Source organism: Dermochelys coriacea, chromosome 3 (assembly GCF_009764565.3).
Source record: "Dermochelys coriacea isolate rDerCor1 chromosome 3, rDerCor1.pri.v4, whole genome shotgun sequence".
NCBI lineage: Eukaryota > Metazoa > Chordata > Testudines > Dermochelyidae > Dermochelys > Dermochelys coriacea.
In genome coordinates this window covers 55230546-55254732 of record NC_050070.1, presented here as the reverse complement: position 1 = coordinate 55254732, position 24187 = coordinate 55230546, and the positions used below count along the sequence as shown (strand labels likewise).

At 35.9% G+C, this 24187-nt stretch overlaps 1 protein-coding gene across 9 annotated transcripts in view; it reads right to left on the bottom strand.

The window, feature by feature from the left end:
* Positions 1-24187, bottom strand: part of ADGRB3 (adhesion G protein-coupled receptor B3) — a 616872-nt gene that overhangs the window by 18499 nt on the left and 574186 nt on the right. For 6 of the 9 annotated variants that reach the window (XM_043510428.1, XM_043510430.1, XM_043510432.1 and 3 more), the window contains 7 exons: positions 23789-23855; positions 19091-19176; positions 16126-16224; positions 15614-15785; positions 9782-9877; positions 8195-8234; positions 5454-6097 (listed from right to left, as the gene is read on the bottom strand). In XM_043510428.1, coding sequence (XP_043366363.1) covers positions 5454-6097; positions 8195-8234; positions 9782-9877; positions 15614-15785; positions 16126-16224; positions 19091-19176; positions 23789-23855 — 1204 coding nt within the window. The remainder of the gene's footprint in view (positions 1-5453; positions 6098-8194; positions 8235-9781; positions 9878-15613; positions 15786-16125; positions 16225-19090; positions 19177-23788; positions 23856-24187) is intronic. The other 3 variants (XM_038396358.2, XM_043510431.1, XM_043510433.1) reach the window with 1 other exon arrangement.

Genomic DNA, 24187 nt, shown 5'->3' with positions numbered 1-24187 from the left:
GTATTTTGGAGATATAAAAGTGCAGCATGAATAGAAGTTGTGATTTTTTTAAATGTCCATTTGTGTTCATGTTAGTGAAAAAAAAACAGCTTAGCTTCAAATACAAGGTTGTACAGGCTATTGAACTTTAATACAGGTGAGTCATAAGGCAGTAATTTTGTGTGAAAAAGTGCATAACCACATAAGTGTGGCAATTTTTGAGTGCTGAACGTCTCCTAGCAATTTTAGCATACAACACACTTGCAACACCCACAAGGCCTCAGTTCACAGCTATTTTGATCTAATGGGCATAAGTCTCCTTTTTTATAACATCTCCTACATACACATGTACTCAATAGTCTATAAACACCTGTTTTGGACGCTACGCTCTTTTAGGGGAGATATAGGCATTTCTTAATTTTGTAAATGACTGAAAATATGTTTTTTTCTTAAATATCACATGCAGCTAAAATAGGTACATGTAAAACACTTTCTCAAATACATATTATTCTCCAGGGTGTTGACTAGAATTCCAGTTCAATACACCTTCAATTACTGCCCTCTCATTGCCTGGTTCAACTTCCACCTTTATAAAGGTTATATAAAATGATGTAGTGGCAGTTTTGGAACTGGAGGAACTCAAGATCCATTCAACAAATCAAATAAAGCAGGAGCTATAATAGGCTTAGGCTTTCATTAAGGCTGAGAGTTACAGAACTGGCAAGCAGCACGGCTTTGGCAGATGATTGAGAATGGAAGGAGGAAAGAAAGATAAATCTGTGTAAGGGGGAGGAGGTCCTGAAAAACTGATGCAATCTGGGTGCATTTTAAAGCAGAAACTCCCATGATGCTCTTTTCACTCTATTCCCAATTATTGCTTCAGTTCTCATATCATAGGTCAAAAGGACTTGAGACTATCTTATTGCTTCTAAACTGCCTGTTGTCTGAATCTCTGCTTGACAAGAAATACTGTTTTGTTGATGTATTTCTTCTATCTCTTTCTCCCCTCTCGTGTTATCACACGTTTTTAACCTTGTACTTTAAATTTTGATTTCAATGTTCTGTTTCTGCCCCTTTAATTTTAAGCCTCCCCTGAACTCTACTCTCCCTTTCTGGTGTCTCTGACTTTGCCTTTCCTGTGTCTTCTCTTCTGCCTTTTCATTTATTTTCCCCTTTCTTTATGTTGTTAACTCCTTCACTATCTTTTCAGTTCTCTCATATTTTCCTCTTGTTAGGGGATATTTTAGTGATACAACCAAGTGTCTCCCACTTATGGCAGTGTCCTGTCTCCATAGAAATCTCAAATTGGAGAATGAGGGACTGGGACCTGAAAAATGAATACAGGGGAATGAGAGATTAGGAACTGAATTCCAGTCATTTATGTGCCAAAGTACCACAGTAGGTCCTCTCGTTTAGAGAAGAATATTGAAAAGAGAATACAACAGTTTCTTCCTTGTCTGCCACATTCTCTTTTAAATTAGAGTTGTTCCTTTTCTTTGACTGTTTATCCTTTTGTCATCTTCCTGCCTACCAGAGCACAGTCTCTCTTTTTACTTGTTAATACAATTTCCTGCATGTTCTACCTTCATTTTTTTTTTACAACTCTTACTCTCCTTTTTCCTTTTTGGTCTTTTTCTTTATAAATATCCCTTTCCACCCCTTTTCATTTGAAACAAATTAGGTACAGTGTTCTTTCCTCCCCTGTATTCCTCTAAAAGAACCAGCCACTCCTGCTCCACTAAGATGCTCATGCCAGTTCTCCCTGCATTTTGGGAGCAGGTGCTCTGCCCCTTGCATAGATCTGCTTCTTTCTCTGCATTTAGACTTCCAACCCCCCCCCGTCCCCATTGTGTCAAAGTGGATGGAAATGCACTGCCTCACTTCAAAGTAATTTAGTTTTAATGAGCACAGCAATGTGAGTGTGCACTTTCAAAACAAAAACCATTCCAAAAGAGGACATTCAGAGTGCTTTCTTCATTAAAACCAAAACACTCTGAACTGAAGAAGCACATTGAAAGCCACTTTAATACCAAGATAATACTGCCAACTTTAATCCATTCATATGAAGAAGGTGCAGGAGATAAGAAAGATGTTAAATTATTCCCTGTAAGAACAACTATGGTGTACTAGTATGCCTGCTTGTGTCTATAATAACACCAATACTGTATGGAGCATACAGAGTAAAACCTCACAAGATTGCACCTTGGTAATCTGCAAACTCATACATGTATATGTGTGCATAGATAATAGTTGTACATAAATATATCACCTTCAAAGAACTAACTAGAGAAGCAGATCTTCTTGATACAATAAAGCATAAGAAAAAAATACTAATATACAAAAACTGAAATAGGTCTGTGACACACAGAGGCAAAAGCTAGGAAATTCCAGCATGCCTGAATATTACAGCTATCTCCTAAAACTGTCATCTCCAGGCATCATGCAGTGCAATGCCTAAGTATGAGAGAGTATACTAATGTCCTCACATCTCAGCCTTAACGTTGAACTGGTTAGGATTTTTTGATACAGGTCTCATAACCTTAATATCACATAAAAGCAGTTTTTGAAGTGAATTGTTCTAATGGATAAAGCAGATGCCCACTTATGTAACTGTGGAACATTTCTGAGATTTCTAAATATAGGAAAATCAGGAATTTAGCAGACTTTGTAAGAGCATTAGCACAAAAAACCCTCAATTTTCCAAGTGTGATGAATATTTTATGTGAGGACGTGTATACATGTATGATGTAAGAGACTTGGCCAATGGAAGTATGAGATTCTGATTTTTCAGAAATAAAATGGAAATGAGTTTCAAGTGAATTGTTTTTTGTTTTGTTTTGTTTTGTGAGAGCACTTAAACCTAAAGGCCTACATTTTCAGAAATGTCCCCTACTTCTGCAGGTTCAGCTTTATACCCACAAGTACTTGTGCCCACAATAAATTGAGAGAACAAATAATAGCAACTAGGTATACAGACTAGCTGTTTTGGGACACAATGTTCAGCTGGTACCAATTACACCCATATTTCTTGATGGGTGTAAGTATCAGGAGGTGAAAAACTTCACCCATAAAATCAGAAGTTGGTTTGAGTCCCTCTGAAAATGGGGTCTATGATATCTACACAATTTCCCAGTTATACCATTTCCCTAATTGCTTTATAAACTTTCTTCCCTTTATTATGTGCTCAATAAATACTGACCTTAAATTTTAAAACTTTAGAATTAACACGTCAGAAATCACCCAGGTGCACTTCACTTACATGTTAAATGTTGACTACTATAGAATGACATGGTAAAATCTTACACATTTGCAGAGTAATTACAGCACAAGTATCATGAAGCTGAGGATTAAATTATGGAGGCGTGCAGGGGAACATAACTCCCTGTCCTACACTGAATATAGAAGAAGAGCTCCTCCTTCTCTTTCTGATTTAGGGCATCCCCCTCCTCTCTTGCTAGTGATAGGGGAACCTGATGTGAGAGCCTTAGGAAGTGCCTGATGCCTGGCAGAGAAGCTTCTGGTACTCCCAGATTTTCCTATGGATGGAGAAGAGAAGCAATAGGTCCTGATGGGAGAAGAAGGGTTTCTCAGTTAGCTATCATCTATTTGCACGCTTTCTCTAAGAGAAAGGAAAGAAAGATTTCCCCTCTCCCCTCTGAAGGGAAAGATGCATCAATAATACTTGATACAAAGTTTTGCATTGAATCTATCTTTGAAATGTCTTACAGTCTTCTAAAATGGAGGAAGTGGCACTAGATATTTCAAAATTTTTGAGGAAGGACCTCCCCCCAATCTCTATTTTAATTTGTATTTACATGAGTAAAGATTCAACAATCTCATCAAGTCTAAGCAATGGAATTTGTAGAAATCTGCCTCTTCTAATACTCCATACATGCTGCATGTTTGTGTGTGTGTGTGTGCTGTGCACACACACACACATATATATGCACATTTTTTTTCAGTTGGCTAGGTACCTGCTAGGGGCAATGAACTCCTTTAACATATAGAACCCTGAACTGCAAATGCAACTGTACAAAGTTGCAAATATGTATCAGAATGATCCTGTGTGGTTAACCTAGTAAGAGAAAATACATATATTATAATCACCCTAATCATCGCTCTTGATTTCAGTGTAGTTACATAAGCATAAAACTGGTATAACCGAGTGGTAAATCAGACCCAGGGTCAGTAACAAATCTTACAAGTGAAGTGAAAAGCTTTTATAAATGAAATAAACATTTTGGATTTTAAAGATGCAAGCCAACATTCTCATAGACTTCAAGACATATTTTCAAATGTGGCGTCAGGAACTGGGCCCACCAAAGCTGCAATTGTGCATGCATATCAGGTAACTTCATGTCTAACTAACTGATGTATGCATGCAACTGGACGTGTGTGCAAAATGCAATTTTAAGAAGTCCATTTGAAAATGTGTCCCAAGATTACCTATACATTTACATGTTAATGCAACTTACAGAAAGTAGCCAATACTTAGCTTACCGGCCAAGCCCCAAATTCAGCTTTTTTTAAATTTATTTAATTAATCTGTGTTTCTCATGCAAAAGTTGTGGATATTACAAACACAACATAAGGAGGGAAATATTTTGTTTTCAAAGCTCCTGATGATAGAAACAAAATTCTGATCTCCAGCCCACATTCTCCAGTCAACGCACTCATTTAAACTCCTACTGACCTCACTGATATTGGTTTGCATAAGTAAAGACTTTTTAAGAACTGAAGTATTTGATCCTTAGGTATTAAATAAATAAGCAAATGGTTTTCACATGCAATTTTCTATAATGTTTAAATCTTAGAAACAGATTCCAGTAATGATTTCCAGAACAATTTTATAGTCAGAATGACATCTGAGATAAGTGTGCAAGAAATGTACCTGCACCTGCTGCACATGCAAATTCTACACGTCGGCACACACATGCAAATTAGGTCACCTCATGCAATGCTATTTAAGAGAGTTACTCTGATTTACACCAGCGTAGAATCAAGTCCATTGTCCTTAACTGCTGCTAAAGAATTATGCACATTTAATGAAGTAAATAAATAATGAATAATGAACATTGTTTGAGGATGCAAGTAAGTTCAGTGACTATAATGTTATCCTGTAGGAATGGGTTTTTCTTTTTCACCGGAACTCAGAGTTATTTAATAGAATTCATCCTGCAGGTCAGGAAATTCGTGGCAAGGCAGGTGGAATTTTGAAGCTCCAAGATTGTATCATCCCATCCTTAAGGTTCTAAAACTTTACTTTGATTTTTATTCCAATTCTAAACATTGTCAGTATTGTTTTATGGGAACAGAATAAACAAAGCATGATCCCAAACAGTAATTTAATCTTAATTAAGACATTAGCTGCACCCCTCAAACATAAACACTGGCTGTAGTCAAGGAGCCATGACTTATTATGTTGCCATATAATTAGAACAACAGAACATGTAATTTGCTTATGCATCACTGACCTCTAAAGAACTCATTGATATTGTGGATCCAGTTTCACTTCTTGCTAATCCTGCATTGTCATCCAACTCGGAGGCTATGAAGTTCTTTACTGCTGTGCGGGGCTCAAAGGCCAAATTCTGCATATGTTCCTGGGTGGGAAGATGCTGATCTAAATTGATATTGAATTGGTCCATTACAGAGGGATTCATGTTGAATTCCGGATTCACTTTATAGTGCAACAGCCTTTCATGAGGCAAGGTATCCATGCCCATGTTCAATTTGCTCTCATCTTTCAATGATTGCTGGGTGTTTACTGAACCTCTGGGCATGACAATATAGTCACTTTCCATTATCCGTTCTTGAGGATTGACTATGTCCATGTCTGCACCTCTCAAGTTATCATCAGTGCATAAATACACAGTCCGCCGCAACTCACTGTTGTCTTTTTTCAAACACTGATTGGCCAGCTCACTCATGCTCATAGGCATGTGGAGGCCTGTGGGCTGCTGAATGATGACTTTGGAAATGATGCTTCCGGGCAATGTTGAATAGCTCAGACCTTCAGGGTTTGCTCCTTTCTCTTCTTCGTCATCATTTAGTGAAATTCTAGAAAGTGTTCCTGTTATTGTAGCTGCTCTGCATGGTCCAATATCCTTATGTAGAACTGTGAATTACAGAACAGGATTCTCATAACAAGGAGTTATGTTTGCTGCTGCTTATTTTACATTGTCATGGTTTTGTTTACCTATGTTCCTTTCACTAGTATATTTCCTTATATCTTTTTCTATCCATTTAATAACTTTGTTTTACTTCATAAACATTCATTTGAATGAGCTTTTATTTAATCAGTTTCTTTTAATCTACATTGTATAATTGACCTGGATCTCTCCCTAAGCCTAGATCATTTATATAAATTAAAAACAGCCCTTTATCTATTTCTACATTCTGTGATAGGTCTTAGGTAACCTACAGCTTAAGCAGAAGCCTGCCATGTGGAACTTGATTAAGGGCTTCCAAAAACCCCGAGTACACTATGAGATCTGCACAGCCCTTATCAACTCTGTGTAACCTCTTGGAAAACATCAGATAGATTGTGCGGCTAGATCTTTTCGTCAATCCATCCTAACGATCTCCTTAACTGTGTACATGTCTTCCCCTGACTTTACTCCTAAATGTTCTTTTCTGCTGAATTTTGTAAATCCCTTGTATTAAATTCATCTCTGAATGCATGCAGCATATGATCAAACTAGGCAAAGAAGCTTATTTATGTTTTGGTGCACTTGAAGAGTCTATAGATTTATATTAACATGGCTAATAAAATAGTCATTCACCACTTTCAGTGAAGGCCTCTCAGCTAACACAATAGTGCTAGCATGTGCAGGAAAATTAAGAATTTGTGAGTTAGACAATAAGAAGTACAGAAATACCCATAAATGCATTTACTCCCTTTCCTGTGTCCTGAAGTTCATGGTGGCTCTAATATTACAGTGTGCATCAGTACACTGATATACAGTAGTGGTCAGCTCACCAACGTAGCCCCCTGTGTTAAATCATACATGATTGTCTCTAATTTTTCAAGAATTATTTGCCTAAAGCAAGGAAATGTAAATAAGAAATTGGGGCATTTCAACTACCCAAGAGCATTACTTAGCAAAAATGGAAAAAAAAAAGAGTAAAAACTCATTTTAGGAAATGCAAGTGGTTATTAGATTGTTTCTAACCACACATGTCATGTCAGCTCACCCAGTCACCTTTTACTAAATCTTTCATTATAGGAAATTGAATTTAAATCACTTAATTTTACATGTGAAGTCCACTCATGTGTGCATTAAAAGTATCTTTCTTTAAGTGTGTCCTTGACATAACTTTCTGTACTACAAAGCTGATAAAGTGTGCAGCTTCATGGATTAAGTCTGAACTTATCCTTCCATTAGAAGGTAGGAGGAATGTATTTGTTTTTAAATTCCATTGCCTTACCTCTTTTGAAACACATCAGCAGTAATGAACATTAGTTAATAAGGAAGAACTATTACTCTATTGTGACAAAATGCATGGAGAGACTCTAAATCTTAAAATTCCCAATGGGTTATAAAGACCCTTAATTTTTCATCGTGTTTTATTTAAACTACGTTGGCTGAGTAAGTTGCTGAAGACAAGTATTTTTAAGTAGCAGAAGCAGACAGAAATGGAGCCAATAAAGTACAGAGTACTGACACAGAATAAAAATGTGTACCTATAACGTGAAATTAAAATATATTTTTATTTTTTTGTTCCTGTGCTGCTTAAACTACAGTAAACATAAGTTAGTTAGATCCAGAGAAAAGTCAGCCCCTGATTGTTTTCGCTACTATATATTATATACATATTTTCAAATACCCTATATCTAACCAAAAATGTGCTTTGCTAGCTGTATGGCTATTTCAAATTTGCATGTTTACTGGGGTGAAGAAAATTCTTGTATGTGTGAAGTTGATTTTATTGCCAAATCCACTTGTTTTCTAAGGTATAAAAATTCTTGTGGGACACTTATCAACTACTTGAATTCTGTTAAGAGACTCGTACACAATTTTCTTTGATAATGAACTACATTTATCCACGTCGTCTGACAATGAAAGAAAATAGAAAAGATATTTTTCTGGAACCAGGTAAAACCTCATAGTTTTTCTGTTTCTTCCTTTTACTCCACAGTGACATTAGTACAAATCTTCAGTTTTTATTTTTTATTTTTTGGATTGACTACATACTGTTCTGGTATCCTTACCTGACCGACAAGCAATGTCCACATCTTTTTCAAAATCTGTCTGTAACAAGAAATAATGAAACAAGACAACCATTATTAAATGAAAACCAAACCACAATACCTTTTGCCCACCAGTGCTTCCAAAATGTCCTACTTACAGAATCACAGTCTCTTAAAAGTGGTTTCTTGTTGCTGGGAAGGTGGAGTTTATTGTTTTACAACAGCAGAGTAATACAATTTTTCCTAAAGTATAACTGGGTTGTTTTCAAAGTATGCTGCCTGACCACAAAAAAATAAAATAAAATAGATGGAAATATAATATGTAATTTTAATAAGATGATACAGTATGTAATTTTATATTTACATAGAAGAATAACTTCTACATATCATAGAAGGGTTATTGTCAAAAAAGCTTTTTACAGTGGTTGTATAAACAGGAATACAGAAAATAGCCTGCAACACACATTACCATTAATAACCTTAATCAAATTAGTTCACTTTATCTGAAACAGTCTTATTAAATTTGGTATTTGTTATATAGTATTCTGTATATCTCTGCTTCTAATGCAACCAGAATAAGTTATGCAGCCCCTTCCGCCCCCAACCGTGAAAGTAGTTATTATTCATTTCAAAGTGGGGTAAAGATTCTGCCAGGATTAAGAAAGGAGTTTTAATATTGAAGAATCTATGGTCACTCTGTCACAGTGAAATAAATACTATTTAACTTGATATAGAGCCTAAATGCATTTCAATTTTGCTTTCATGGTTTCCTCACACTTTATTTACATGTATCTAATAAAAGCAGCAAATTTTCTCTTTTTTCAGAAAGGGTCATTTTATCCTTTTTCCTGACATCTCAACATTGGTTTTCCTCTGCTCAAACAGCTCTTTCAAGGGCATTTGCTAAGAGATCTTTGCATCATCTAGGGTCTGATCCTGTTCCCATTGAAATCAATGGGCTAAGTATTTGGCTACTAAACTGCACCCAAGGATATTAGCAAATATTAGGCTTGTCCTGTAGTCATTAAAGATTAATCTTTAATTAAAGATTATGTCATATGATGAAATCTCCAGGAATATGTCCAACCAAAGCTGGCAACCCTAACGTTCACTGACTCCTTAACTCTAGCCAGTTCTTTCCCCAATAGAATGCCCACCACTTTCTCCTCAATAGAAATAATAGATGCATTTGCTTTGAAGCTGGGGTGGCAGGAAGGCTCTTAAGTCCCCGACTGCAACACCTCTCTGCAAACAGATACTAGCGAGTACAGAAATTCAGAATATATAGTATGTTTCACACTTCACCACTCATCCTTGAAAACATCATCTACACAACACTGTAGTCCCAGCTGCCCACAAAGGAAGAGTCTTGGCTGCTCTTGAACCTTGGTCTTTAGAGATTCAGCACATAATAGTGCTATTCAACAGACCACTGAACCAACAAGCTGAACTTTTCTAAGAAATTTCAGGAGCTGAAGTCAGACTTGTACTTAAGAACTGTATTAATATTTCATGTACATGCACTTGACATGTACAGTAATGTATAGTCATCTTTTTATTTTGGCTAGGGACACTGAATTAGAAGTCCAGGATAAAATAAAAACTCACCATGATCTGAGCATGTCCATTAGGAAAAGAGCTTGAAGAATCTGCATTGATTGGATCTTGGCAGTTTCTTAATCGACATCTAAATGCATCTTGAACCTGTGAAAACAATAACATGCACTGCATCTTCTGACATTTTTAATACAGCTATAGACAAAACTTAACTGTAAAGTTAGTTTTACTTTAGGATACTAGATACATCACAGCCAGTAAATGCACATTTTTTATCTCTGCCATTTCACACTCTTGCTATACCCTAGTGCTGGTACAAAAGTCTGCAAATCTGCCAGACTCAGAATTAAATTTGTCAAGGAACATAATTAATTAGCAGTCAGTGATGAGGAGTTACTCATCCCCAAACTGTCTTCAGTGGCAGTGTTTGGCTCTGCCCTCGCACTCAGTTTGACTGCAACAGCAGGTCAGAAGGTAGGTTTATAAAAAGTACTTTATTTCCATAGCAAAATAAAATGCATTGTATGCCTGAGAAATGTAAGGGATTTAAAAGGTGGCTCACATTGTATTCTCTAGTTTTAAGTATAGGGAATATTTCTGAAACCTCTTGCACCAGTAAAACCTTTCAGAATGGACAAAACTTATTAAGAGTGAACACGAGTAGGAAAGTAGCTTGCTTTGTACTGGACAAAGGTGTAAGATTTTATTATTTATCTTTTCTGTAGAACTTAGATATAAATTGTCACCAGTCATTAATGAGTATTATTCTGTCCAAAACATGACTATATTTCAAGAGTTACTACTTCAGAAGGTTTGATGTGTAGAACTTATAAGAAATTTGACCAGGATCATATGTTTAAGTATATATATTACCAGAGAACAATTTCTAAGGAAAGAGATGCATAAATAGCAAGTAGAGTCCAAAGGGGTAAAGCAGTTCCTGCTCATTGGCAGTCTAGTGTGAGTACATTTGGCTGCACATATCAGAGATTAAAAATGGAGGCAGCAAGAAAATTCTTGCAATGTGAAAAGATATTTATAAGTGTGGCCTTGGAAACACATGAGAATATTTCTTTGAATTAAGAACCAAATTTGCTTCAGTTTTGCTTAGGTGTCTTTTGTATTCACTTGCCACGCACATTCTAGAAAACCAGTTTATAGGGAGGAATGTTTGTATTCACAAAAAAGAGAATTTACATTTAATAAATGTTAGTATTCATATTGGAAATCTGATTCTAAGAGGTACCATCTTCCAGCCTGGATACAGAAATTTGGCCACATTATCTGTGTCCCATCAAAACTAACCAACACCATTTCTTTGCTGAATATCAAACGCTCTCAATGAACTTCTTGTGAGCCGTCTACAGACCATTCAATATCTGTAGAAATTATTCAGTTATTGATTTAGAATAATCAAATCAGAGAAAGTCATAAGCTGCTCATAGACATTTTGTAAACAGTAAACGAGGCTAAATTAATCAACTGAAGCTGAGCCTAAGGCCTTGCTTTCTGAATGACATTATTTTATGCTACAAATTCTTCGAGAGCTTGGATAGGCTTTCCCATCAGGAAAAAAAAAAGCAGATAGAAAACTTTGCCTTATCTTTAAAAGATTAATTAGAAAGCATTATCTTAAAGTGCTCAACCCTTAAACAAGTTAAAGTGCCCTGCAATATTTAAGTCTAAATGAGTACTGCAGATGGAGGAAGACTAATTTAGGGCAGAGAGAAAAGATGTAGCAAGTGTAAAAGGTTTGGTGTGATTTTAAGGCAGTGAAACTCCCAAAATGTCAGAGAGTAATTAAAAGTGTGCTTGACCTGGATTATGAATCAGACTTTAATTTTAGGCATTATGTTTGTTGTGGTTTTGCATGCATCTAACACCAATCTGATTTAACATCTCCCAGTTGTTACAAAAGTTAATTGCAATGCTGAGTATAGCAGTGCCTAATTCTTTTTGTGTATCCTGCTCTTACAGACTTTAAGGGATTTTGTCAAAGGGAATAACCTGACCCACCTATTGGTTTTTACTTCATGGTCTTAGTACAGGCAGAATCCTCAGACAATGTCACAAACAAAAGGCAGGCCTCTGAAATGCTCATTTGTTTTTCTCCACCATTCGTTCAGAATTGTTTTGTAGTTTATTTTTTCTTTCTAACATCTAACGAACCAAGGAAGTGGTTTCCCTAGCAACAGTAACCAATTCAAGACTCTTATGACTTACCCTCTCTCCCTAATCATGCACCTTTTTTCTCTTCCAATATAGAAATGTGGGTTGAGGTTTAGACACTAAACATGTATTTAATCCAAATGCATTTCAAATCAGTAGGAACAGGGAAAAAGCAGAAAATACACATGGGTTCCTCCGATCACCACCAGCCTTTGGAGTTGTTCAGCGTGACTCAAATTAGCTTCAGAAGAGGCTGTGTTCAAGCATGTCAGGCATACTGTTCTGGTATTCTGGTAAGGAAGACTATTAGCACCAGGCTTTTCTATCATTTTCTGTTTTATGTCAGATACATGTGCACCACACTCCCTCTATGTCTCATTAGGTACTTTAACAGCAAGAAGACAAGAATAAAAAGTGATATGATAGGGTGGGAATATCCCCATTAGTCTTCAAGTTAAAAATAATGATACTTAGCTCTTCTATAACATTTTTCATCTATAGGCCTCAAAGCACGAAGGAGGGGAAAGTATCATTATCCTAATTTTACAGATTGGGAACTGAGGCAGAGGGATGTGAAGTGACGCTCCTAAAGTCACAAAGCAGATTGGGAACACAAGCCAGGTCTCTAGAGTCCCACTCTAGTGCCCTATTGAACAGCCACGCAGCCTCTTAAACAGCTCGCTTTCAGAGAAAAATACTGACGTGACAGACCAGTGGATTTTGGATGGAAAGAGAGTGTAGATACACACACGTTCTTACATTTCCAATGTTTATGTCCAAACCAATACATCAGGTATAATGAGAAAAAAAGATTTTATATATTTACATGAACAAGAATGCATTGTTTCTGGAATATAACAATAATAAGGGCATAGTAAACCAAGTCTGACCTTTTCTTTGTTTGAATTTTTCTATGATATATTATTTGTGGTATGTTATTTGACAGTCCAAATTAATATTTTGCTTACACTGACATACTGAAAATATTAGATGAATCATATGCAAGATATAATGAGATGGCTTCATTATTTGTATGGCATTCATCATCAAGAACGACAAACACATTGGTCAGATTTCAATGCCATGTATGGGTAGAGAGAAATGTCCTCTTTGGACTACGTAAAGTAATGTACTACAATTTCAAGTAAAATTCAAAACAATTTAATGACTAAATTGCTCCTTGAAAATGTGCATGTGATAGCTGCTATCTTAGCTGTCACCAGGGATTGAACTGTGAACCTCCAGAGCTAAAAGCATGAGGATGTATAGCCTGACTAAAGAACCAGATTCTTGAAGTCCTCAAGGCAATAGGTACAGAGTGGGACATAACACACCCTGAGCAGTGGTTACATCCTATCTGTGAACAGAGGAAGTTCATCCAAAGGTTCTGTGGCCCACACTACTTTGAATCACACATGAGTCCCCATTTAAATAGCTTACATCACCTTGATGGAATCAAGGCTCTCCAGAACTAAAGGTGTGAGTTCCCACAGCTTGAACTAAAGAACTCTTTAGCTGAAAACTGTTATAGACCCATATCCTCTATGGACTGGGCACAGAGGGGGAAATAACACATGCCAATCAGTGGATTATACAAATATGTGTTCTGTGAGATAAATGGATACATGCATGCACATACTCCATTTGTGTAATAAGCAAATGCATATGTCCTTTTGCAATTACTTGCTGAGAATGTGTGCGCATATTATACAGGTAGAATTTAGGTTTCAGAGTAGCAGCCGTGTTAGTCTGTATTCGCAAAAAGAAAAGGAGTACTTGTGGCACCTTAGAGACTAACAAATTTATTAGAGCATAAGCTTTCGTGAGCTACAGCTCACTTCATGCATCCGATGAAGTGAGCTGTAGCTCACGAAAGCTTATGCTCTAATAAATTTGTTAGTCTCTAAGGTGCCACAAGTACTCCTTTTCTTTTTAGGTAGAATTTAGGCATTTTTAAAATGTGGGTACTTAAGTGGTATGAGAAGGCTTCCTGCATCAGTGCCTTGTATCCCATGACAATTAACTAATGTTATGAAAGAAAATTGCTTCAGTTGTGTATCATCTCTTTGATCCCTTTCCCATTTGGAAAAAAACCCCGATTAATTAGTTCCTCAATTTTTGCTCCAGCTCTTAAATTTCATTGCGTGTTAGGATAACAAGGTGGGGGAAAGAAGATTCTGTGTGTAAGCACTTGAGGAAGAAGGGATTCAGCTGATAGTTCTACATAAAACTGCCATCACTTTTTATTTATCATTTTTCACTGTAAAAATGTACAATTTGGTGGCTTCAAATTCTGCAAGTACCTGCCCACCCAATATTAGAAAGGTACACAAAATGTGGAGGGAACAGGAGGTCTTGTGGGTGATAAGTAATAACAATAATATAAACATTTTTTTTAAATTCCACATTCTACATAGTGCCTTTTATATAAAGATTTCATGCTGTTTTACAAACATTAAATAATTTTGCCTCCCAACACCTCTGTGGGCTACTGTAGGTACTGTTATCCTTTTTACAGATGGGTAAAATGAAGCACAGGGACTTGTCCAAGGTCACACTGCAAGTCAGGAACAGAGCAAGGCATATTAGTTCAGTTTTTAGAACCGAGGATCTCTTGTTTTAAGCCATAGACCATACTCCCTCCATTTTCAGACTCCTGCCTGTCTCTAGTGAAATAATCAAATGACTTAGTGGTTCACAAGGTGATCCTCCCACCCCCACACACTGGGTAGAATACAGTATTCACACAGATTAGAATATCACAGGGAGACTGAAATAGATTGGGTCACTATCCTGCATGCTGTTTTGGATGAATATAGTGAACTTGAGTTCTTCGGATGGTGAATGATGGAGAGAAGAGACACTTGCAAGCCTCCTCACTCAGCATGGCCAATAAACCTTAAATGTGACCTGAAGCACCCTGTTATTCCAGCCCTGCAGCTCCCTTGAATAGATACTGCCAATCACTGTGAATAGTGTTACACATATGGTATGGTTTAGTGATATAGATAAACAATGTAACCTACATAAATTGAAAGCACCACACTTAGTGTGACCTAACAAGATATGAACCAATATAGAGTTGAAAGGCTTGTTCATTAAATGACCACACCTATCTCCTACATTTTTTGTACATTTTCAACAGTTTTCTGTTTAAGATGGAATAGTGTAAATGAAAGCAATTTTATATTTGATCAGTCTTTCTACATGTGAAAAACTCAGAGAATCTGTTCCTTTGAAAAAGGAGTCTTAGGTCTTCACTTATTGTGCATAATCATAATTTCAAAGATGAATAAAAGTTAGAAATAAACAAGACCTATTTGGCCCAATTTAAAGGTGACCTCTAATTAGGTGGGCCCATTTTCCCACTGAAATTAACTGTGCTGCATTTTGCATCTGAAAATAAACAATCTTCCTTCAACCTCACGTCCATCTACTCTCCATCTTGTTCATTCCTTTATTCACTCTCAACTTCCTATCTGTCCCTGTCCACTGAGTTTCTACATTTGGGGGCAGTTCTCTTTCTTCCGCTGCCTCATCATTTGCCTAGAACTGTTTGAGATCCTTAATCACTTGCCCCTCTTTAAATCTCATCTCAAAAATTTCCTTTTTTCTTTATACCAATAAGTGAATTTCTGAAAGTATATGTTGTATATAATATTAAATAGTATGTGAGAAACACAGCACTTTAGCGATCGAGAAATTATTCCTCACCTCTCTTCGGAGAATGCAGTGGACCATGACAATAACAAAGCCTTGCAATGAATCAAATACTGCGAAGAGTATCTGAAATAATATTGATCTTTTGTCTGTCATGGCCAGAACTGCAGACATCCATGTCAGAGCCAGAAGAGGCAACACAACACAGGAACTCCAAAGGGATGCCCTATTGAGAGAGAGAAAGAGAGAGAGAGAGAGAGAAAAAACAACATTATATAACTGCAAGTAGATAAATAAAAACCCACTATTAAAAAAACCATCTTTTAGGATGGCAACTTATTAGTTAATTTGAAAACCATAGACAAATATATAAAAAACGTTGTACTTTATGTTCTAAAGAGTATCCCCTATTCTGTTAATAAACAGTTGCCAATTTTAACAATAATATTTAAATATGTTCAGTGCTCTAATACAGAATTAGCAAACACAATTTTCATCATCAAAGTATTTTCTCACATGCACTGTATAAGATTTGTAACAAGAAGATGTAAATGATTAGGACTAACATGGCATTACTGGCGGTGGTGGCTGACAAAGCTGTTGTTGAAACTACTCCACACTTGGCACATTTGAGCGTCAAACCGCTATGAGGCTCACTCATCTGACTGCAAACAAACAGAACACCCACAAAAAGAACAAAATATTGAATTTTCACTGAAAAACGTTGCTACTGAAATTTAGCTTTTAAATATGACGTCATGCAGAAAAAGTAAATGGACTTATTCAGGATGAATGCTCTAGATTGTTGCAAAAGTGTATTGATACTGTACATTATTAACTTTAACTATTAATACTATGGGGCTTAATTTCATGCAGGCTCTATTTCTTCCATTTAAGCTAAAAAAGGCCCCAATGTCCAGAGATCAAAGTTGCTCAATACATGGAGGTAAACATAAGCACGTGCTAGTGTAGACACACACCGTGAAATCCCTCTATTCAGACCATTTACAAAACTAATGCATCAATGTTCACTTCCTCAAGAATAAGTACAGGTCATACAAATGTGGAGTACAAAATATTGATTATTATATGAATATTAATAAAGGAAGAGACTTCCAAAACATGCTCAGGTCATTCAGTCAAGAAGGACTTACTGTACAGTCAGTAAGCAAATGACTTGGTATAGTAATTTGAGTGTGCTGACTAAAATCTGGAGACAGCACTTTACCTAGCAGTTCTTGTTCCTATTGTATAAAGGTCTGAATATAGGGGTTGAAATGTATGGAATTTGATGAAAATAATATTTTGGGACTAAAAAGGGGTGATATGTTATTCCATTTTAATAAAACACAGTACACAAGCATTAAGTTTAAAGCATTTTGTCCAGACAACTGTATTTCATTTCACCACAGTTAAAATGTAAAACCTGGTATTAGAATTCTCTTCGTCTATGTACAACATGTATTCAAATTTGGAAGTTTTGATTAAATAAACAACTTCTTTGCTATCCTATTTCCCACCTGCCACCAGAACCAGTGATTTTCATATCATATCAAATCAAGAAACATACGACAATATAGGGAAACGTTTTTTTACCCATTGATAACTGGAAAAAAACAACAATCAAACCAATCAACCAACCAACCAAAAAAAAACACCAAAAAAAGGCTCCTGCATGTAATGAAGAAAAGCAACATTTGGGAAAAATATTTCTCAACATTTCAACTGACTTTGAACTCTCACTCTTTGCCCTCCCATTTACCACCAAAGCTAAAAGTTTGCCTTTGTTTCTATACATAATGCACAGAAATAAAGGGCCAGATCCTCAGCTGGTGTAAAATGAAAGCAGTGCAGTGAGGTGATTTTCACTATCTAAGGGTATAGCCAATAGTTGGTAGAGACAGAAAGAATTAAGTCTTGATCTTGATGCAGCAGCACTTACTCATATGAAAAGTCTCATTATTATTGCAATATGCAGAACAGATATACAGATTTATAGGGCCAAAACCATCCCTCACATAACTTCGGGATATCTGGGTATATATTACAAAAGAATGGAACGTCTTTCACCTAACTTATGATAAGTTTTCTCAAATAGCTCTTTTCTAATTGAATATTTTGGGGGCATAACTCCACTGACTTCTGATCACACCAGATATGTTATCTCACAGCTGTTCATGATTTGGCCTGTTATTTTTACCTGTAGAGTCACCATGTAAGAGAGAATCCTTTGGAGTGCCATTATTTTGCCTCTGTAAATGCTTTAATCCTATTTAAATAGTTTTACTACTGAACTCGTCTCTGGGCCTAGATGGAAGTGAGGCTGAAAGGAATACTTGAGTAAAGAGTGACCATCTTCCTTTGATGGGTGTGGGGAGTAGGTGCTACAGAATTTCCACTGCCCCAGAAAATGACTCAAGAATCTGGGTCTGCATCACTTAATCAAACAGTTCTGAAGATAGATTGTTTCCATCCTTATTAAGGCATCTAGTTCCTTGTCCATCCCCATGACAGTGCAGGATTATTTCTGACAGCATATTTTCTAGTTCTTTGGCCAATTTAGCTTTAAAAATAACATTAGTTTTACTGAGACACAAACTTTCAGAAAGCAAAGTATTTGGTAAATCAGAAAACTATACTATAAGTAACAAGATTTAAATTGCATATAGCTGATAGCTAGAAAATTATTCTGCAGTTAAACATGATCTCTCCTATCCTTTAAATATTACACAGAAAAATGATGAATAGATTTATAGGGTCAAAACTTCTTGAGTATAACTATTGAAAAAGTTCTCAGTGATGCTGAAATATTGAGGCAAAATTATTTCTATCATTTATTAGGAGCTAAGCTGCAGACCCTCCCTCTTTTATCACTAGAAACCCAGAATTTGAATGTAAAATTATAAGTATATTAATGAAAGGAAATCATGGATATAAATACACAGGGAATATTTCTATTTACACATTTTTTTTGCTTTTGAAATATGTGTAATTTACATTCAAATTCTGCTATGTTAATTTTAGAACACAAACACAGGTACACATGTATATACAAACACAGAGCCAAATTCTTCTCTTAATTGCAAAGATGCAATGCTATTGACTTCAGTGAGGTTATACTGGTATAAAAGGTAGAATAATACACAAAGAAAGAAAGAAAGAAAGAAAATTTGGCTTCTTCTGTACGCACATTTTATACAACTATATTCCCGATTTCAGGAATAAAAATGTATGCCTTTCCCATGAAATCCCTGCTCAGTTTTGTAACTGTTTAATCCTCATTCTTATTAACTTAATACTGTTGTACTTGTGTTTTATTTTCAGTTTGCTCAGTCACATTCCCTCAGGATAATGCAACTGCAACTTTTGCAATTAATGAAATCTGTTAGACACATTGTTACATTGAGAAAAAAGTTCAAAGCACAATCAAATGCATTTTTGGTGAATATCTATAATTGAAAATATATGATACATTTGCAATAAAATATCCCAATGCTTACAATGCTGTAAAATATCCCAATTGTTGCTTACCCCGCTCTGTGTTTGAGCTTTTTATCTAGGATCCCATCTCTGGAAACAAGTTTATTAAATACCAAAATGCCAATCACCATGTTGACCTGTCAAATAAAAACAAACAGTTGACCTTTCGGTAACAGCGAGGGAAAATGCCTACATGCATTATTCCAGAAAATGGCCTCTTTTATATTTGCCAACATGATGGAATTATAAGCTTAGACTATGGTTGCATGATACATTTCTGAAGAATTTAGTCAGAGATTATGTACTGTACTAGTCTCAGGACACATAAAGTGTACTTAACTTAGGGCTAAATTCTGGCTTCCCGTGCATATCCTCTAACAGGTAGCACAAACATATAAATCAGATGTATTAATTAAAGCCTGAATTATGTCCTGTATCTGGCCATATATATATGCCTGCCTGTTAATAAGAAAATAGGCAGCTGTGACTCTAACCACTGATTAAAGGTAAACTTTAATTGTAACAATGTAATCTATTCCATGTTAGAGGTAGAATATTTTATCTGAATTTTGTGCACAAGATTAAAATGGATTATGCATTATTTGTATTGCCATAGCATCTAGGCGCCCCAATCATGAATCAGAACTCCATTACACTTGCTGCTGTACAAACGTAAAACAAAGATAATCTTGATTGGTTATTTTAGATTTCATACTTATTGAGTCCTAACTATGCCTTTTTGCTGCAAGGTGTTTCACTCATGCAAAATCAGAATCTATGGTTTCTGGTTGTTGGTTTTGTTTTGTTTTTCCAAATTGATAATTGTCTTCCTCATTCCTGGATTCCTCATATGTAGGCTTGGCAGAATTTGATTTTTTTAAAAATAATTTCTATGGATAATAGCAATGTTTATTTTTCTTTTGTTTTTATCCCATTTAAATTTTTACAGTTGGGAAATTGGTATGTGTGTAGACAGTAGACCTTGAGAGTCAAAAAGTTAAAGCTTTATAATTTAAAAAGCAAATTGTCAAATTCTCACATCAAAAATATACAAAGTAAATATTCTTAAATAAAACTCTAATAAGTTCTCAAGCAGCATTTTCCTCTGCCTATATGGAAATATTTATTCATCGGTGGGTGGGTGTGTACAGTGAAATTGATATTTAATGACAAATATCTAATCCTTCCAAGCCTACTCATATGCCAAAATGTGATTTTGGTTGGCTATATATAGGATTGTTTGGTTGCACTTTCTTTTTTTTATGGGCCAGATCCTTAGCTGGTATCAACTGGTGTCAATACATAAATGAATAGAGAATGATTTGTACCAGCTGCATATTTGGCTCAAACAGTCATGTAGTTTTAAAGTCAGTATTTGATCTTTAATACAAATTGTATGCATCATACTAGGATTTTAATGTAGCCTTTAAATGGACCTGCTAAAAATAATTTTTAGTTAAGAAATGTTTTAAAATGGATTTTTGAGAACTATATTAAACCCTGATCATTTGCCAGTATGCCCTTCCCACAGCATTACTCTTTTAGGCCTTTCTTAGTTTCCATTTATTTGAGCTTTTACATTTTTCAGATGAGATTTTTCTTTTGTATACTCAAATCTAAATGGGTAGATGAAAAAGCTCCCTCCACACCTGCTAACTAATGGGGGAGCAAACCATTTCTGTGAGTGTCAGAGATCTCTGAATAAAGTTTGCCAATTGTACAGAGAACATACAGTTCCATGTGGAAATTATGATTGGCATTTTGTAAACATCCTTGGCTTCCTCACTGTGCCATGGACTGTGAGCTGTACAAAAGGTTCTTGGCTTGACTCTATATGAAGATGAGACATACTCTGTGGGAGCTGCAAACATCAACATCCAGGTAATCTTTGTAGCTATATGACTATATCTCTGATAACTACAGATTTCCTTCTCATTTATGCCAATGAAAATCAGGACTAACTCAGCTGAAGTCAATAGAGGTACACTGGTCTAAAAGTGCTATAAAGGAGAAGAGAATCAGACCCAAACACTGTAAACTCCATGCTGAAATTATTACCAGAATTTAGGGAAAGATACTACGGCATTTATTACACAATGATCAAACTGGCTTCAGAAATGGGTTATTATTAGCTGATAATAAAAGATGGTCCTAAACATCATTGGTATAGAAGAGGGACAAATTCTGCCAATGGTTACAGTTTTATTTGATATCATAAAATCATTTGGTCAAGAGGACTCACCATTCTAATTTGTGCAACATTTGGCTTCAGCAAAATCTGTATTTTCTGGTTCAGATTAGCCTATGTTTCTCTTAGAGTGACAGTATGTAGAGGGTGGGAGGTATTGCTTTACCAGAGATACTAAGCAAATGTTGTCCTGTCTATCCCCATTTATAGATTGTAATGAGAGAAGCCCGAGAACAGTAGTTTAGGAGCATGAGATTATTTGTGGCATTGAAATTCAGCATGATAGTTTGAAAACAAGTATTAATGCTGGTGATATTCAGGTGACCTAGGCTAATTCTCACTTTATCCTACATCCCTTGCAACTGTCAGGGTATCATGTTTTAGGATAAGATGAGGAAATTTGGAAGAAATATTGTATTATATTGATAAAAGACTTTCAAGATAAGCAAAACATGTTACTTTATTTTACTCTGTTGACTAAAGAGTTTGAGAAATCAAGGATTTTCTTCCTGCATTTATTAGTTACAAACCAATCATTCAAAGATGTGGCTCTTTGGGTGGAACAGCTTCAAGGCAAATAAATGTACGGTGAGTGGGTTGAGGTTAGAGTCAATGCACTTCAAGAGATAGCAAAACTAGGAGGCAAATTTACATTCATAATGCTTAGAAAATTTAAAGTCAGCATTGTGTGTGTTTATGGGGAAGTAGGGAGTGTTAGGGGTCAGGGTTGGTTGTATGCATGTGGTTATATGGGGGCTTCTAAAATTAAATTCTTACCTTACCTCATACATTATAGCTACAAGGGGAGGAAGAGAATCAGTGATTAGCATGTTCCTGATGGTGAGGTGAATTACCTTATTCATACTGGCCTCTTCTGTGTAAAGTGTACATCCTATAGGACAAGGTCACTGGATAATTTTGTGAGGTACCAGAGCCATATCTAAGAAAGGCTTTGGCCACTGAAATTAGTATACAGAGCCTGAAGAAGGACTTTCTGGATCAAATTTTCAAAGAGTATATACGTGCGTGCACAGGTATGTTTACATGCAAATCCCCAATGTGCCTGCATGATTCAGAATTTTCATAAATCCAGCTCTTTCCAAAATGCATAACAAAACCTTACACCAAACCCATTCTGATCTAAGGGCTAGTCTATGCTACCGTGCTATTTCAGAACAGCTGCACAGCGTGTCTGGTGAAGATGTGCTATGCCCAAGGAAGAGCACTGTCCCATGAGCATAATCACTCCACCGCAACGAGAGGCAGAAGGCACCACTTTAAGATGCAACTTACATCTGTGCGGGGATGGTTTTTTCACACTCCTGACTGAATTTACATCGATTTAAGCGGCAGTGTAGACAAGACCTAAGACTTCGTAATAATCTGGAACTGACTAATATAGAACCACCTGTCAACAGTCCAGGATTAATAAACACTGATCATGGAAAATTTAAACTAAAGTTGACAGATGTTGTATTACCACCGTATCTATGAAGAACTTCGGATTATTCAATCCAAATATAGGATTTCTCAGATACCTAGATACATTTTCAGGGCTGTGGAAATTTGATACATAATAAGTTACATTTTCTGGCCATCATGATTTTTTTTTTCTTCCAAGACAGTAGCCACAGAAGACCTGGCCTCCATCTTTCCTGCCTGCCATCCCTGAACAACAGTGGCACAGTACTTTGCACCAGGCCATCAAAGCTGTCACTGAACTTCTCCATAAGAGATCAACCATTACATGGATACAGCTGATAAGAATTCAGTAATACTTGTAACAAAATTCTTGTGTTAGCAATCAGCAATCATGCTTTCCCGGCTTTATTTTGTGTGGCTCAGGAATAAAATGAACAAGGCATCTTTTGCAAAACAATAATTTTTCAGTTGTATCACAACCCTTTTCCAGAAGACCGTTTTACATCCTACTTTGCATATAATGAAACATAGTTAATTCCTAAATAATTAGAAATTATAACCTATTTTATAATTATTTAAATCTTAAATATATTTCCCCTGCCTTTTAACTGGCTCCTCAAGAAAAGAGTAACAGTTAGATATTTTCATGGATAATAGCATTGGGTGAATCCTGGCCTCATTGAAGTGAATAGGAGTTTTGCCAGTGGGACCAGGATTTCACCCATTGACCTCATCCTGGTAATAAACTCTTGCAAAATTCTGTTATTGCTCCTAAAGAATTTTTTCTGAAGGTGTATAGAGTACACACATGTAATATATAAACCTGTATAAAATATATGCACTAATAACAATATATATGAGATGAGATATTTGAGCAGTACATACAGAAATGTCTTTCGTTATGCTTGATGTTCATGTGGCTTTGTGTAAACGATGACATATATAGTGTTGATGTAAAATACATAATAAAATAAACTGAATCAGAAAAACAGCATATTCAAAACATTGAGGGAATCTTAGACCATTGTTCTCAGGATGTCTGCAGTAAAATTAATACCATTGCTTAACTAACCACTCTGTAATTCAGACAGTATTCCATCATTTCTAATGAAAATACTAAAAACAATTTAAGTGTTTACCAAGACAACAGCAGCAGCAGGTCCAACAAACGCATAGAGTAGTCCTCCTTCGAGAGACAGCCAGCAGCTGGAAAGTACATTAGAGGAAAAGAACTAACACACATTAATAATATCTTTTACGCCATGGAGGTGTGATGTGAATAAAACATATAGAGTATATCTATTCATTTGACATAGTGTTCAATTCTACATGGAAAGTTCTATAAGCATAGAAAAAGAAGTGAAGTTACTCTGTTAATGTAATGATGCTATACGCAGTTGATAAATGAGTTTCATATTAGGCCCCATTTTCATGTGTCTGCAACTTTTCAAACAAGTTACACTTACAGTGAAATTCCTCATGGTTATTCTGAGTCCACAGTTAAATATTTCTGTAAAGTTTTGTAACATTTTTAGCCA